General features: G+C 37.1%; 1 protein-coding gene across 1 annotated transcript in view; it reads left to right on the forward strand.

Moving 5' to 3' along the window:
• The window catches only part of Tmc1 (transmembrane channel like 1), a 128,000-nt gene that overhangs the window by 95,617 nt on the left and 13,536 nt on the right, over positions 1–18,847 (forward strand). The window contains exons 12-16 of the mRNA XM_042699367.1: positions 793–987; positions 3,672–3,851; positions 3,965–4,126; positions 7,254–7,382; positions 16,086–16,153. Coding sequence (XP_042555301.1) covers positions 793–987; positions 3,672–3,851; positions 3,965–4,126; positions 7,254–7,382; positions 16,086–16,153 — 734 coding nt within the window. The remainder of the gene's footprint in view (positions 1–792; positions 988–3,671; positions 3,852–3,964; positions 4,127–7,253; positions 7,383–16,085; positions 16,154–18,847) is intronic.

The following is an 18,847-nucleotide window of genomic DNA, read 5'->3' on the forward strand; positions in this document are numbered from 1 at the left end:
AAAGGATTTGACAGTTAGAAGATGGGTGAACTCATGTGTCTGCCTTCTGGCTCTGATGTCGACCTGGAAATATCCAGCGTGTACTTTTCACCTCTACATTTGGTTTAAAAAGTGTTGTTCGGTTAAAACAGGAGACCACCAGTAATCAGAATAAGATAAATTGAATAACAGAAGAACGATCCTTACTAATTATCTACAAGCACACCCTGAGCTCATCATATAAAATGATTATAAAGCTTTATTATACAGCGTTACATACATACATGGAGGAGGGTGTCTTATTTTTATTCATTTATTTTTCATTATCTTTGAGTAGCTGTGCAGAAAGGTTTCATTTCAACATGTCAGCTTCTGAGCACAAGGCATCTTGACCAATGTCACCTCTTCCCCAAATATCCCATCCTCACCCATCTCCTCAGACACCCTAGTACCATTTCCGCATGTGCACATTGAAGATGTTCCTCAGATACCCTAGTACCATTTTTGCACGTGCGCATTGAAGATGAGAACAGCTCTCATCCTTCCTTTCTTCCTCTCCCACTCCCCCGTTGATCCTCTCCTTGAAAACACGATTATTTTTAAGAATGCAGATTGTCTTATTTCAGTGTTCATTTTGTTTGCCAGCATCTTTGCTGCTTTCTCTTCTTTGCCAGGCCTGATGGGTAATATTTCCTTGGGGTTTGAATATCAAATTGAGTATAAATGTTTAGTTCTTACACTGCGGAGTTCACAGTACTCTCTGTAACTAAAGTTGTTGTTGTTGTTGTTTTAATTGTGCTTTGCCTGGTACAGGAAGCTATCACAGAAGAGAGAGCCGCCCAAGTAGAAGAAAACGTCCATCTGATCAGATTCCTGAGATTTCTGGCTAACTTCTTTGTGTTTCTGACACTCGGTGCCAGTGGCTACCTCATCTTTTGGGCCGTGAAACGATCCCAGGAATTTGCACAGCAAGATCCTGACACCCTGGGGTGGTGGGAGAAAAATGAAGTTCGTTTCTGCATGCTTTTTACGTGCTTCGAACCTGACATGGGCTATTGGGAGGGCTGTGTGTCGAAGGCGGAACTCTAGATGAAGCTGTTCCATCTATCCCTCCATCCTGTTTCTGTGGCTAACCCTGCTTGATGCACATTTCCTGTCTCTTAATCTGTACTATCTTTCACTTTTTGATGTGATGGAAGATTAAACTCCAAATAGATCTGAGAAAGGATGGAGTCCCAGCACTCTGTTTTACACATGGAATGAGACTGAGCAGCAATAGGGTTTAGAGTCACAGTGTTAGGAGCCAACCGTCTTTTCTAGAAAGCCATGTTGTTTTCTCCAAAGATCTCGGATGTGCCACTGAAAGATTAAGTTTCCTGAATTCTTCAACAGCTACTTTCCTGCCCTTGCTTCCTAAATTCTTTTCACTGGAAGCATTCACACTGCTTGCCAACTATGGGCAAGTCTGGGTTTTCATTTGTTTCTTCTTCGCTTGGGAAGTTGAACAGCACACCCTTGTCTCTTTCTCCCCAAAGCTTGCAGTTGTTCTATAATGTTAGTCAGTAAGAGGGCCAGCTCTTTGTCAAGTGATCCCTCAGGGTCTGCCCATTGATTGTGTCACCATAAGAGGTGAGAGGTAGAAATTTAGAATCTGGACTCCATTGGTCATGAGTTCCTGCTAGGGCATGGCCTCTCTCTTAACGTGTTCTAGTATACAATGGAACATGATTTTGAATTTGAGCATATTTAAAGTCTATGCAGATTCAGGTTCAGTTTGTGATAAGCATAGAGTTCCCATAAGGAAACATCTGCAGAGCTTCGTGGAAATTGTTAAAATTAAACATTAAGAATAATCTCCATGAATATAGAGTATGTTAGCAAAGTCTCAGAGAAGCAATGCTATAGGCTACATATGGAAATGCTCCAAATGAAAAAAAAATCTAGGCATTTATATGCAGCAATAGAAATGAGGAACCATACATTTAAGGGACTATAACATCCGATGTGTAATGGAAAGTAAGTCAGTAAGAAGGAGGATTTTAAAAATATTGTTATTATAAAGGTAATGTACATTGGGATTATAGTACGTAAATCAGGTACTGAGTACTTTTCTTTTTGGACAATGTCACCCCTTCCCTCACTCTCTCCCAGTTTTTCCCTCCCAGTCCCACCCACAAGTTGTAGAGTTCATCTCCCATGTAGTGTCCAGTGGGTACCATTGCTGCATTTGTTCACCCTTTGTCCAGAAGATGGATTTTTTTTGGTGGGGGGTTCGGTTGTGGGCCTGAACTCTGGGCCTGGGCACTTTCCCTCAGCTCTTCAGCTCAAGGCTAGCACTCTTACCACTTGAGCCACAGTACCACTTCTGGCTTTTTTTTCTGCTTATGTGGTGCTGAAGAATTGAACCCAGGGCCTCATGCATGCAAGACAAGCACTCTACTGCTGAGCCACCTTCCCAGCCCAAGAAAATGGATTTTTTTTTAACTTGAACTCAAAGCATTTACCAAGCTTGCTTTCAACATTCTCTCTTCTAATTGTAATATTATGCATAGGGAAGTTTATTAGGGAGCTTTGGTCCTTAGTTTATATTGATACTATTTTAGAATAAATGAGCCTTGTTGATGGATGCGTGTGATTATCATTAAAAGGGTCATCCTTTATAGGAACCTGTCGAACATCGAATTTAGAAGCCCCTGAATCCTAGAGGCAAACTTAGAAAATAATGGGGACTCATGAACAATTTTAGAAATCTAGTGAAACAAAATTTAAATTTGCCTTATGCCTAATTGCACAGCATCTGCTGTTTTTTGTGTGTGTGTGAGGCTAAAATTATTTCAAGCCGATTTAATATTATGCCAGGCTGAGTTTTATATCTTGTTGACCATAATGATAGGATGCTTTTAATAAAAAGTAATAGCAGTTACTTTCTAAGGATAGTCTGGTAGTTATAATCTTTCCAAGTATAAATACTCAGGGAAAAAATGGAAAATGTTCAGTTGTGACAATTTGAGCCAAAAACTTGGAGAAAACACAGAGTTACCTGAAAGCTTTCTTTCATCATTATAAAACTAGCCTATGTTCTGTGGTGTTTTTTTAATCTTATCTAGTATAATAATACAATAAAAAGATGCCCAATAGTGGAATACACATACATATACATATATATTCTCCTTTTGTTACTCTCTCTCTTTCTCTCTCTCTCTTTCTCTCAAAACTTGCATTCCCTAAGTTTCAATATCTAGTCCTAAGGCAATTTTAAAGAGTTTGTCCATTGTAGCTGATTAAACTAATTCATGTGCTGGTGTTTGATAAGTTAGTATTCCCAGTTTGGACCTTCTTCATAAGCAGATCATTTTCTATTTGTTTTCACTCACCATGAAGCACATCATCATATCACAATCAGTTACCATGGAGAACAAGATGTGTTCCCTGGGAAGAAAGCGATGTAAATTTTATCCCTCACTATAGAAGGAGACAAATCATTTTTACTGGCGCATATGCAATCTTATACACATATGCATCTTGTGAATGTGAGTGGAATATGGTCTTTATTGTGATTAAATTCTAAAAGTCTTTTTCCATTGCATAAAAGATCATAGGAACCTAGTCGAAAAGCCCCCCAAATTCTGAGGAAAACCATAGTAATTTCTAAAATCTCGTTAACCTGGTTCATTCCCTGTGTTTCCTGGTAGATGAACATGGTTATGTCTCTCCTGGGAATGTTCTGTCCAACACTGTTTGACTTATTTGCTGAACTGGAAGATTATCATCCTCTCATTGCTCTGAAATGGCTTCTGGGACGCATTTTCGCTCTTCTTTTAGGCAACTTGTATGTTTTTATTCTTGCTCTGATGGATGAGATTAACAACAAGGTGAGTCTTTGTCTGGAATGTCCTTGCCACCAGTGTATTACTTTCCCAGTCTTGAGATTGCTAGAACTGCCTTTGGAAATTGTCTGATTTCTTCTCCCATCTCTGCCTTTTAGATTGAAGAAGAGAAGCATGTGAAGGCCAATATCACGCTGTGGGAGGCCAACATGATCAAGGCCTACAATGCATCCCTCTCAGGGAATACCACCGGGCCTCCCTTTTACGTGCATCCTGCAGATGTACCACGAGGACCCTGCTGGGAAACAATGGTGGGACAGGTAATTTTATGAAGACAGAATATGCTATCAGCAGGTGGGAATAAAAGAGCAGGTTGTTTATGAATAAAACAGCTCAGTTTTATTGAGCACCCTGCGTTTTCTATCTCTGAGTTTCATATACATTAATTCATGCAATCCTCATACTCATTCCCTGAAATAAATATATGTATATAAATTTATATACATATATTTATATATATTGTATACAATATAGTGTTATATTTGCATATAATATCAGTATTCTTGTCTACCTTTATGTGTGTGTGTGATACATTAAAAGGACAATAGCTTGAAATGGTCTGAAGAAATTTGTACTATCTGCTTATTTTCTAATCAAGCACCTATATTTAGATACAGCTTTAAGCTAATATTTCAAAGAAATTCTATTTAGTGTTACTTGCTTGCCAAAAACATCAAAATAAAAGTTGTTTCTTGGGGGAACATACACGAATACTAGAATTAGTAGTAATCATAATTACTGAATAAAATAGTGATTTTTCCCTGAAGCCTTAGAGGAAATTGAGTCTTAGAGGAAATATTGTTTTAAGTTATTTGTTTTCATGACAATTATGTAAATTCCTTTAATCTAAGAGTAGTGTGTTTTACTAGAGAAAAGGAATAACATTTCATATAGCTTGTTTTCTAATCAGGGGAAAACAAACCAAATCAAATAAAACAAAACCAACAAAGACTCATTTTGGGTCCTCTTATTTTTGTATAGATTCAGATTTTATTTTGAGAAGTGTGTTGTTTTAACTCATTCTATTAACATTTGTAATGTGCATTTATTTAGTAAATTGACTTTAGTTTTTCTTTGGGAGCAGAGAATTTTGAATTTATCTTAATGCTTCTGTTAGACAACCATTTAGATTCAGCGGTAATGCAACCTCTTTGGGAAATTATTAGCATAACGTCTTGCTGTGTACTTACTAAGATCATTTCAACAAATATTGATATTATGTCTAACTTAATCTCATGTTCATTGGGTTAAGGCCAATTAGTTGTGATTTCAATTATGAGAAAAAAATTAAATAAATAGATGTGATACTGAACATACATGAGTACAAAATGTATGCTACAATGAAAAGCTTTGACTTTACTTAAAAATATTTCCCAAACTGTGTCACATCCTGTTTACTTATTGAGGAACTAATTTTTCAGGCATGCATATTTCATATATGTTTATAGAAACCTATAAATAATAAATGAAATAAAATATGTGTTTGTGTGTGTGTGTGTGTGTGTGTGTGTGTGTGTGTGTGTTTAGAAGAGATAAATTTAGGACCCAAGTAGCGGGAGATAGAATGATTACCTTCAAAGCTCTTCATTCCATATTCCTGAAACCTGAGACTAATTCCATATGTATCGAACAAGTGCTAAACACCAAGCACTGTGATATATTTTAAAGATATTAAAAAATCATTATCTATGGAGGATGGAGAGAGAGAAGATCATTAGTAAAAGAATGACACCCACAAAAAGGCAAAAATACAATAGTAACCAAAGATAAAATGAGGGCTCTGAGAGCTGGCCTTATAACAGAGGTGAAAGAAGGTTTCTTAGTTAGTAATGTTGCAATGATGTCTATTAATCAGTATAAACTGAGATAAGATGTGAGTTAAGAGCGATTAGTACCACGAAGGCCCACTGCTATAGAAAAAGGTGAAGTATGAGGGTATGAACAAAAGCCAGTGAGTTGGGACAAAGGGAGGAGCAACACAAGAATATAAAGAGCTGCTTGTGCAGGTCTCCAGAGGGTGAAGGCTCACTGTTACAAGCTGTCACCATGGGAAGGCACCGGGGGGGGGGGGGGGGGGGGGGGGGAGGAGGACACTCTTTCGTTACTGTATCATTCTTTCTTTGAGATCACTTCCAAGAAGACTCCTACTACTATTCTTGGTGGGAATTAATGGGAATGAATGCTAAGACATTGTTTGAATTATGCATTTTCAATAATGTTTTGTTTTGTTCCTTGTCTTTCCATTATAGCTAGCTGATGAACACTGTGGACGGATACTAGTTCCAGTCATTTAAAAAATAAAGTATATTAAAATTAAAAGAAATAGTAGCTAATAACATTTCAAGTGTTATTGGAATGGTACTTGGACTTGTAAGGAGATGACATTAGCAGAAAGTGTAGGAATCGCAGCTCTGAAGTTCAAGGCTAGAAACTAATCTAATGCCCTTCACCAAGTGCACCTCTGTCTTATGAGACAACTCTCTAATTATTAGGGAAGAGAGATGATAGGTTGCTAGAAAGGAAAGCCAAAAGACTCATAGAACACTAGTACTTCTGAAAAATTATGACCTATTAGGGTTAATGTTTCAATCCTAAAGCATAAATTGTTGGAACGAAATAAAAAAAGAGACTTGCAGAAACAAGCTACGATGATGGAAAATGTGTGATTGTATCTTCATTCTTAACACTTAATTATTGTCATCTGATTTCCATGAAGAAATAATGACCCTCTTCTCTAACTAACTCATAATAGATATACTTTGCTCATAAATTCAAATCCATATCATAACTTTTATTTCCACATGCATGCACATCTGCATATTCATTTCCACATTTATATACACATATCCGTAGGCATAATCATTTCTACCTATATAGTGTGATTTACTAAAAATTATTTCATATCACATATCCTATTTTGTAAAATTTAAAATCCCATTGCTAAAAATTATTTCATATCACCTAACTTATTTTGTAAAATTGAAAATCCCATTACCTATCAGGATTTTCAGCACTTTTTAAATGACTATATTGGAATGTAATTTTCAAATCAAACATTTTACCTATTTTAAATATGCAATTTAGTACGTTAGGCGTCTTAAAATTCCTCTGCAGTGAATATTTTCATAGTTGACTTTGTGTTTCATAGTTATAAACGAATTTAAAAAAGTAAGAAGAAAAGCTTTGGTATAGTAATTTGGAGATGGTGAGGGAATCTTTTTAGACCAACAAAAATACAGACAAATAGTTTTTTACTTCTGAGGTATGCTGCTTGAGTTCTGTTAAGTGTTCATCGTCATCTTCAAGCTGATAGCCTTTCAAAACAAGACAAGTCTGACATTACCACTAAGGCCGTTGGAAGACGTCTCTGTCTTCTTTTCTCCACAGGAATTCGTGCGGCTCACCGTTTCTGATGTTCTCACCACTTACGTCACAATCCTCATTGGTGATTTCCTCAGGGCGTGTTTTGTAAGGTTTTGCAATTATTGCTGGTGCTGGGATTTGGAATATGGATATGTAAGTATGATGCTTTAGATTTCCTTTGGGGATTCATCGTTTACACATGCTATGCAGAGAAGGGCTCCCGGGTCTGATGGATGAGATATCCTTGTTAGATTGTCCTTAAGTGAACACCAGTGAGTACAATTGTCATTAAAGAGAGGCCAGACTTGAGTTTCTATATACTTGAGTTTCTAACATTGGAATAAAAAGCAACACAGGACAGCTAAAGCGATGGCCTTTGATCTGCCAGTGAAAATGTTGAGCTCGGAAAATCTTGGCTTCATTGCCATTCTCCTCCCTTTAAAGCTGGCATCTTTAGAATCAGGGGAAGATGGGTATCGACTAATTCCTCTGAGTTCTCCTAGACTACGAGATAATTATCATATGTCAGTTGCCATGCAGTAGACTGGCAGATAAAAGGATCCAGTAACTATTTCACTCTTTATGAAGTTCGCAGTCTAACAAGAGCCTAAAAGAGACACTGGTACTCTGTGTGTGTGTGTGTGTGTGTGTGTGTGTGTGTGTGTGTGTGTGTGTGTATGAAGTTTCAAGACTTTTACTGCTAAGGATTTGCTAAGTAGCGTCAAATTTGGGTTGGAACAGCTTAATTTCTTGATAGAATAACACAGGTTTCTCTAAACCCCATTGGCACAGACTCTATTAAGGGAGGTAATGGAGGAGGCATCATCTGTGCCCTAATGCATTGCCAGGTTTTTACAGTCCATTCCCCCATCTCTGTCCCTTCTTTCTTTTTCTTTTTGGTAAATGAAACTGGCCCCAGTTATCCTGGAGTTAAACTTGAGCTAAGGGAATTGATAGTACTCTGTCTAAATCCTCCAGCTGCTTCCTAAGCACTTGGCGTAAATTCCCATGCACTCTATGATCTACTCCTTTCTTTCTGAGATCTATTATAACCTTTGCTCTTGCTTTACAAAGCTCGCAGACTTGAGCTTTGGTGTTTATGGTCAACCACAAGAAGTCATTACTTCCTCTCTCTCAAGGCATGAGCTTCGTACAACTTTGCATAGTAGATTCCTTCTCATCATTAATCTCATCATTAAAAACTCAGCTGATGGAAATCTTCTCTTCCCTGACTACTCAATCAAATGTAACCTATGAAGCAATCTCTAGTCCAACCTGTAGTTTGGATATATATATAGAGAGTATATATATATATATATATGTGTGTGTGTATATAGTATATATATGTATATATACTATATATACATATATGTGTATATGTATGCATATGTACACACATATCTGTATATACATATATAGTAAATATATTATATATACATAGATACTATATATGTGTAGATATGATATATATACTATATACAACATAGTAAACATAGTATATATGTATAGTAGCAGTATTTGATGATTCTTTAACAAATGTGTTTAACTCTCTTTCTCATCTAGAACAAAAGCATTGAAAAGAGAAACTAATCTTTGACCTCTATTACTTGAACCAGAAGTTCTCTGGTCACACAGCTGGTGTTATGTGTTGAGCACCTTGTTGAACTTGATTTTCCACTTCCTGGTGCCATTAACGATCTGGTTATGACAGGATTCTGTCCCTTTGGAGAGGGCTGTTAACCTACAGTGTTGGTTTTATGTTACTGCTCTCCTTTCTCCTTTTGGAAGATCCCTTTCCAGTGATGGCCAATGGAGCTATTCCAGCTTGGTGTTCTAGACCTAATGATGTTTCTCTTCTCACCAGTTTCTTTCCTTTATAGCTGATCTCTTTTGTCTCATACTCTCTAGTTTCTTAGTTTCTGGACAAGTCCTACATTCAAGACTGTTTACAAGATTGTGGGCTAGATCCTTTGGGTATCTGACTCTGAGACAGTGCCTTTTATTAGTTCATCTCTAGAACTTTTTCTGGAAGTGCTTCCCTCCCATTTAGATAATGCCCTTTGGTGCACGACATGAGGTGATGGTATAGATCCCAGATCCTCTTGCGATGCGTCTCCATTGCTTGCTAAGAGATATCCAGCTGGCTTCATTTCAGTTCTATTTTCCTCACCTGACTCAGCATTTCTAGGGCACACGTAAAATCTGCTATTTCTTTTTTAGACCATTGTTTGGCTGTTGTTTGTCTTTTATCCCCTTGCTGCTTTCTCCTTAAAATGGTAGAAAATTTGACTGCAAATATGAAGTCAAAAATAACATGACCTGGATGCATAAAAGCTGCAATTAAATGACTGTAATTTATTATTTATTGAGTGCTGACAGAGCTCTTGAGTTATTACAAAATACAGGAAACAAGGTTTTGTTTTAGGTCCTAGAGAAAGAATTTTCTCTCATGTTATCTTAGGAAGGCTCTTTGACGGAACGCTCAAAATCAAAACAAGATTTTAATCTTCATTTTGAATGACTTATCTTGGTTGTGGCTCATATCATCATTGACCCAAAAATTATATTGATATTATTATTTGATTTAAATAATCTCATTCATGGTAGAATTACCCATGCTTTTTACTTTCATATTTAGCTTTACTATATTTTCCAAATATTCTACAATGAATCAATTTTATTTTTGGAATTCTGGTAAAAAATAAATTTAATGACATTTTTTTTAAGTACTAGAAATGCAACATTTGCTGACTACTGGTGAGTCACACCTGTAATACTAGTACTCAAGGAGGCTGACATCTGAGGAACTTGTTTACAGTTGTGTTTGAAAGGAGATCCTTGCTCAAATTATATAAATGGAAAATATGGGAAATTTCCTCAGACTTCATGAAGGAGCAGAAGATCATCCATGAATAAATACCATATGATTCACAAACTGCATGGGTCACAATCACAGTACATTGTATTCCATGTTATAGTGTATAAAGTTGTTACCTTTTATATATTACTTTCTTAATATGCTTCAGAAATGCCACAAGAGATTATGTATAGTATTTCATGTAACTTTAACAGCAATGCTGTGAGGTAGATATTATTTTTATTTTATTCCTATGACGGAGACTTAGAGAATGTGAAATTAAACCCATGTCAGATTAACTTCAGGGCCATCAACTACGTTTGTTGTTGTTGTTATTGTTGCTGTCGGTTGTGGGTCCTGAACTCTGGGCCTGGGCGCTGTCCCTCAGCTCTTCAGCTCAAGGCTAGTGCTCTACCACTTGAGCCACAGCGCCACTTCCGGCTATTTCTGCTTATGTGGTGCTAAGGAACGGAACCCAGGGCCTCATGCATGCAAGGCAAGCACTCTACCACTGAGCCACCTTTCCAGCCCCCAACAACTAGGTTTCTACCTTGTTGAATGTTGTTTGTGTGTGTGTGTGCAAACTCAGGGGCTGGAGGCCATAACTGAACTATTTTGCTCAAGGCTAGTGCTCTACCATTTGAACCACAGCTCCACTTCTGGCTTTTTGGTGGTTAATTGAAGACAAAACTCTCATGGATTTCTTGCTAGGTTGGCTTTGAACTGAGATCCTCAGATCTCAGCCTTCTGAGTCGCTGGGATTATAGGCATGGTCCACTAGAGCCCGGACTGTATTGCATTTTCACTCAAGTTTATTTGCAGTAGAGTAGTGTTAGGATGAGGAGGTAGAATATAGAATTAGAAAATAAACTCATGCTCCCTACTGGGAACATGGAGATACTAGGTAGCAGTGAAGAAGATAGCAAAACACACCATCAGCAGAAGACATTGCTATCTTCTAGAAGGTGTAAGACACGGAAACAGGGACAATATAGTAAAGACTATAGTCTTACTCAAACATGTGGACAGATCCCATTGGAAGTCAACAGGGTCCTACGATCAATTAGGGTTCAAGTACAAAGCTCCAAGAGCTGAGTTATCCTAGTCAATGAAGCTAAGATTTGTCTTCCATCAGTGGTTGTCAAGCTGAATGTGTATTCCCCGACGACCTGGGAAAACACAGCATTTCTATTCAGTAACTCTGGGACAGAACCAAAGAATTAACTTTGCTTACGAGTTCCCCAGAAAGTGCTGTTGACTCTGGTTTGGAGACCACACTGGAGAATGGTTGATCTAAAGCTAAGACCAGAGCAGCCCCACAGCTCCAAGTAGAGTGATTCCAGCTGTGGCAACTGAGGTTTGTGTGAAAAATGCCAGACAGGTCATTCAACGATAGAATTAGTTCTTTCTGAGGTCCCGAGTTGCATGTCACAATATCCATAGGTTGACAATCTGCTCCAAATAGATGAATTTACAAGGAGACAATGGATCTCCCCAGACGTTTTCAGTTCTATGGGTACCGTATGTCTTCCCTCCGGGCAATTGACTGATGTTGGCCTTCTACAAACAAAGGTCTAGAATTAAGAAAATACCATCTAATCCCTTCACTATTGTTCCCTGCCCAAATCCAAATAGGCTCCCTTGTGGCTGGCCTCTTACAGTGTGGGTAGAAGTACCCATGAGTGAACTTAATATTCATTTCTCTTATTTGAATCACAGCATTGTCTCAGGTTTTAAGAAAACCTCTCCCTACCCAACATCATTGACCTTTTTTCTTCTATTGTAGAAGCAAGTCAACAAGCATGTTATAAATTACTTTATATGTAGTGACATATTGCTTTACTATTTTAAAATATATTTATAATCTCATGTATTTTTTCCTAGACTACCTCAGAATGAGCATTTAATTTTCCACATATGTCACTTTTTTGTTGTTTTTTGCTCTTGCATGTGCTTCATTTTTAGAATGGGATGTTCTATGTTTTATATATGATGTATTGAATTCCAATTCTTTAATATCTGGTTCCAATTAGATTCCTAGGTAAGAAAAGGATTGTAGAAATCATAAAGGGTCATACAGAAAATACTTTAGATTTGGAAAATCCTATGGTCTCTGTAGCCAGTAAGCTCTGTTTTTGTTTTCATGAAAGAAATGCTCAGCCAAATAAATTTTAGTACAATAAGATTTTATTTACCATAAGATTAATTTAAAATAAGATTTTATTTATCCACATGTTTGGGACAGTGCTGATTTGGTTTACAGGTTGTAATGCGCTTTGACCTTTGACCCACTTCATTTCATTAGTTTGTCTGTGAAGAAACTAAGGCCCCCAGAGAGGTAAATGTCTGATCCAGCTCATCTAGCTGCAAAATGGGAGGGCAAAGTGTGATAGATTTAGATCCAGGTTAATTGTCTATCCCACAAGAACCCTTGGTAGTTAGGACTCTCTCATATCCTGCTTGCATCAGAAAAGTTTCAAAATCAAAGCTTTTATTCTTACAGCTGCTCCTCCTTCAAGATGTAGATCAAGGATTCATTCCCAAGGGTGTCTTTTGTGCTTTCCTATCCAGTAGTTATGAACTATCTCAAATGCCTTTCAAGAGATTTATGTACTTGTGAGAGATCAAAGAAAATAAGCAACTTAGAAGTTGAATTTTCTTTTTCTGTGTTCCATAGTTTCGTAGATTAAATGTGAGATCATTCTAAGGAAGTTGAAGATTTAATTGTTGAACTGACACAGAGAAAAACGATTCCCACTTCACAGACAGTATAAGCCACCCAATGGAGCATTTTTTTTCTGAATGTGTTCTTTGATCATGCTGGACTCTAGGAGAAAAACATAGATGATCCAGGGCAAAATATTCCCATAAAAGGAGAAAGAATTGAAGTTCAGATTCTCCAGTTAAGAAGCAATATTTTCTCCTGTGAAGGACACGTTTTTATCATTATTTATCTTAGAACAAAACCTGCCAACCAACCATTTTTGCCTTCTGTGAGCATTATGCTTCTAGAAAAGCAGCAGAATAGATTTAACACTTTATGTACCTTCTAACAGTGTCCTCAATTAATTTATGTTGAAATTCTCTGGGTTGTCATTATTGTATCTATTATACAGAGGTATTTATTATTTTATTAGACATCATTTGACTGTTTTATCTTACTACTTAATGATTCTTGCTATGCTATATTTGCTGTTAATCCCTGTTATTTCCTGAAATGCTTATGCATCAGTTGTAAAGGAAAAGCACTATTGCCTTTGGCAAAAGTGATTAACTTGGAACTGGATTCATGAGACTTTGGAGACAAGGTACTTGACTATTGGAAATAGTTTTGTGAGAGTTATAAAATAGAGAGCTGTTCTATTTTATTACATAAATATTCTTGAGTCCTAAGGTTTAGAAAAAGCAGAGTTTCTCTCAGGTTATCTTGTGTGTGTGATTGTGAGGGTGAATATGTGTGTGTATGGCTTGAGAATTGTATTAGGGATATGGAAGTGCTTAAGTAAACCTGGAAATATTAATATCTGAGGTTTTGCTGAGGATCTTTCCCTTTATAGGCATGTCTCATAGTCTTACTTCATATTGGCCACCTTCTGACATTCTAAGTCTGAATTAGTCCATCTACTCTAAACTCTCCATCTCAAACTAAGTATAATAGAGTTGTGTTACTTTTGCTATTGGAAACGAACTTCCATTGAAAGAAAATTTCCTGCTCTGATAACTTATGTATCACCTGGATAACTTTATCTGGTTATCCTTACAAAGGATCTCACGTTGGTACTATTAGTAGTCGTTTACATGAAGAATGGCTTTGTGCTAATGTCCTGAGCTAATGTCTCTCAAACCCTTTAGCTGAGTAGCCATATTTTCATTGGCCTCCCTTTCCTTCTATTGGAATTCATTCAGCCTTCTATTGTGGATTCCATGAATTCCTCTATTAACCTCATCACTTTCATTCATAGCCATGTGCAGCCATATTCAGTATATTTACCAGCAGCACTTTTTAAAGTGTTTTGAGAGCTATCCTTTGGGTCTTTCACCGACTGTTTTTCAATGGGAGTTGAGTTTCATTGACTTGCCCTATTTTTTCTGTGTCTATGGGTTGTTCTGCCCATTTGGAAACAAAAGCCAATGCAGTATGACAAGAGAACATGATTTTAAGATAAGAATCAGCCCAACACTTTCTAGTTGTACATACATTAGAGGTTTGATATCATAGATAGGTATTCTCTAAATAAGTGGAACCAAATATACTCTAAGTCAGATGCACACAATTAGAGATCAATGGACTAAAGAATATGGAGAAGGACAAGAAATGAAGGGAAATGGGTAAAAGTAAAATGAAAAGAAATACTAAAGGATATAATGAAAAATAGAGGGAGATGCTGATAAAAGTAGATGAGTATCTAGAGGGAAAGGAACAGAATGAAGGGAATTAAGACCTAAATTCAGAGGAAAAGAGAAAATTAAAATAAATAAATGAACAAAAATAAAAATAAAAAATATGAGAAAAAAGTAATGCTAAAATTAAAAAAGTACTTGATAGAGAAATAGAAAACCGAGTAATCAAAAATACAACCAGAATTAATTATGCACATAAATAGGGGAAAAAAAGCCTAGCAACCACCATACTGTATATCTAGAACTAAACACAATAGCAATGAAGATGTAAGAAGGAAAAAAATTAAGAGGTTTCCAGTTTGTTTGTGAGAGCTTGTGTCTCGTTAGTGTTCTCTATTTAGTCTCTTGGTGGAGTCATGATTGCCCTCCCATGGTTAGTTTTCCTTGTGGATTCAGATATCCCCTTGATATTGGAGTGAACCTGTTACCTAGATTTCCATCGTCAGATCTTAACTTATAACTAAAGGGGAACACATGGATGGTCAAATCAGATTATTTCAAGGGGCAGAAAATGTTCTGCTTTGCAGGCTTGGAGACATTGTGCCTCTCCTCTCAGCCTAACTTAGTGGGAATGGGAGTTGGAGGGAGATTTGGGGGGAGTGGGGATTTGTAGTTTGCTGGCACAGGAAGGGGAGCTGTGTCCTGGGATCTTTTCTTGGGTAGCCACAGAAGGTGCAGGTAAAGAGTTTGGGTCTTTGCCCTCTTCAGATATGATCCCTCTCTTTCAGGCAGGGAATCTGGTCAGGGAACTTTGGGTCCCCACCGAGAGCTGGTTCCCCAAGGGAGGGATCTCCCATGGGTGTCGCACAGGCTCTGGAGCTGGTGTTGACAGCTGGCCAGCTGAGACCTGTTGGGGGTATCTATGTCTAGCCTGGCGTTCTCAAAGTCTTCTTCTTGGCTGCTAGAGGGAGCAGCACTAAGGGGAGTTTACCTATGGTGGTGTCACCAAAGTCCTTCACTTTTTTTTTTTATTTTTTGCTTGCTGTTGAAAGCATTGTTAAATAGAAAAAAAAGTGTAAAAAAGAAAAAATTTAAAAACACAGACTATCACTCTCACCTGCTGATTAGCTTTCAGTCATTTATTACTTCCTGTAGATTTGATGAAAATGTGTTTATAACATTACAGGTATTTTATCATTAAAACGTAGTTTTTACCCATGACAATATTTTAAAATGATTGCAATCAGTTTCAATACTGTCATATGTTGGGCTAATTCAACCATTGTTAGAAAATCAGATGATTTCATTTCTTGTTAAAATTTATCACTGTCACAAGTTGCTCTGTTAAGATAAATTCCTAGAAGTAGTGTTACAGGATGAAAGTAAATGATATTCTTTGTTATGCATCATCAAACTGTTTTCCCCAAAATTTGGCTACAGTTTTCACTTTCACCATCAGAGGTTAAGAGTGACTAGAAATACTTACACAGAATTGCATGGCAGCATTTTGACGTGAGTGTTACAATGTTAACATGACTTTCTTATTCGTTATGTATACTACTGCTTATTCTGCTGTTACTGAAAGACAGACCTACTCAGAAGCACTCCTGACTTTTACATTTGAGATGCTCATTCATGAATACCTGTGTTCTCTCTAGCCTTCATACACAGAATTTGATATCAGTGGCAACGTCCTCGCTTTGATCTTCAATCAAGGCATGATATGGTAGGCCAGTTGTTGAGCAGTTTATCCTTATAAAAAAAGTCTCCAAGGTCATTTTTGCAGAAAGTCCTGTAGGGTGAGGGTCACAGGGGAACAGTCTGTGGATTCTAATTTTATTTTTTGCAAGCTACATGGGTCTAAATAGTTTTTTTTTTTTGCATATTCTAAGTCATTGTCTTCAAATTCATCTTCCTGTTTTCCTAAACCTTCCTCATCAAATCATGGGTATGTGTGTGTTACTTGATAAGTTTATTTGTATAAATGTCTTTTTATATTCTGTGACACCAAGATCTAATATGTAAGCAGCAATGATCACCTGTGAAATACAAAATACATCAATATAAAGTCTTTTTGAGCAACAGATTTTATTTTTATCACTACCAAACATATTTAAAATACATTTTATAGCTATTTAAAAATGATCTTCAATAATCTATAGAGACAAAACATGTTTTTAGATGTTCAAATTTAAAGTAGGATCTGTAGTTTGTAACTTGTTTTACAGTGTCCTTTTTATATTAGAATTGTTTCTTTTGATATGAAGGAAATGGAAGCATCTCCACTGTAAACCATGACAAGTTATGATAAGTTAATATAGTAGAAACCGTTTTTGTGTTTAAAAACAGAATCACAGCATGCAATTCATCCGGGGACCATGTGTCTTAGAAATCTGTCACTCTGAACTAAAAGCATCCTAACCCATAAGCAGTCACAGTTGAGATGTGTCCAATACAGTATTGTGCTACCAATCACACTACTGTCACCTTGTCCTACCACAGTGCCAGGTTAGCCTCAGGTATTCAACAAGCTTCTTACATCTCTGAAATCCCTTAACCATGACCAGACTGTATATTTTTGAACCTTTGTATTCTGACAGAGACTAAACCCTTTGGAAATATTAAAACCATCTTATTTCACTCACATTGAGACCACCCTCACAGGTACAGCATCGTACCAGTGGGAGTTCTCAAATTCCTGTGTCTTACTAGATGAGTCAAAATGGAGAAAACACTATAAACAGACCATTTTCTCTGTCCGATGTGTTTAAAAATGCAATGTCTGTCCCCATCCTTGCAAATATGGCTCAAATGTCTAAAGAGACACGAAGGGCTGGATTATGTGCTTCATTCTCCAAGAAGGGAGGAAAGTCAAGATGGCTCAAGGAGAGATGACTGATGCCCTGGATTCTGGTCTTTCACTTTCTGGAGGGAAATCTGGTGTCATAGCAGAAAATGGCTCACATCTGTCTTGGAGTAATGAGGAAACCTCTGCCTTATATCTATGCCTTTCACACAAATGTCATTAAGTTCTCAGTCCTAGTGGGTGCCACTAGCACAAACATATGCTGTTTGTCTATTGTGTTCTTTCAGAGTTAAGACAACAGATTGTCTTAGAAATCATTTTTTATTGTCCAAAAGACTGATATAACTGCTGTCCTGATGGGTGTCGTGTGCCATTTTGCAACTATTTAATCCGCTATTGTTCACTGAAGTTCTGAAACATCTAAACATCTCTCCCAGATGTACCACAAAGTGTCTGCAATCCACTTCCTTTATGCTTTCTGTATATTCATTCTTCTTTCGTTGGCCAAGCTTGCTTCTGATTAGTTTGAGTAGGGTGTTACGGAGTGATTGTGTTATATGAATATACAGAGGTGCTCACATGCTTTCCAGAGTTCCAGAAGGAGATAACCATTGGTCACCATGAGGTCAAATGCTTTTCATAAATACTCTTCTAGCCGCTGGGGGGTTGGTGTGGGAGTGGGGATGTTATGCAGAAGGAAGATTTGTATGAGGGAGGTATAAGATAAGATTAGCAGGCTCACTCTGCAAATAGGTCTCCAGAGATGCTGATGATGCCAGTATTTCATGGGCTGTAAGGATCTGATCCCTGAGTTAGCCATTTCGGAGAGAAACAATAAAAATTATGGGGCTTTACCATCTAATTCCATTAGCTTGTGACTAGAGACATTCATATTCTAGTTTAGAACTGCTGAAACATGGAAGTTATTTTTGTAGATGTTATTGACAAAACACATTATAATTTGTCTAAATGATTAATAAAACTGTATTTACACACTTCTTTTTAAAACAACTATACATATGTATACACAAATGCATATATACACAAACACATATACTATATATATAATATATATTATGTGTGCACATAGGGCTTGAACTCAGGGCCTTGTGGACTTGCTTGGCATTTTTACTTAAGGCTAGTGCTCTACAATTCAAACCATACCTCTGCTTCTGGCCTTAATTGGGATAAGAGGCAACAGTTGGCTTTGAACCTTGATCCTTATATCTTAGCATCCTGAGAAGGTAGGATTACAGGTGTGAACCACCAAACACAGTGATGAGATTGAGGAGAAGAGTTCTGAACATTGCTCCAACAATGTTCCACTGAATATTCTGTGTTAGGAGATTTCTTTATTCATTTTCTTACTTGATCCAGAGATGTGAATTATTTACCTACATCCACATGGTCTTGGAGTAATAGGAAGGCTAAATAAAGGAAGAGTTGTGGGTTTTTTTTTGTTTTGATTTTCATGGAAAGTCATTGCATAAGGTTAAGGAAGAATTTCATAGGGCTAAATTATCACAATAATTTTTTAATTCAGGTGATAGGATCAAATCTGGGTGAAGGATTTAGTGAGCTCACCTGGCTAGTGAACTGTGAATGATAAACCAA

This window comes from Dipodomys spectabilis, unplaced genomic scaffold (genome assembly GCF_019054845.1).
Source record: "Dipodomys spectabilis isolate Male_0828 unplaced genomic scaffold, ASM1905484v1 ptg000241l, whole genome shotgun sequence".
NCBI lineage: Eukaryota > Metazoa > Chordata > Mammalia > Rodentia > Heteromyidae > Dipodomys > Dipodomys spectabilis.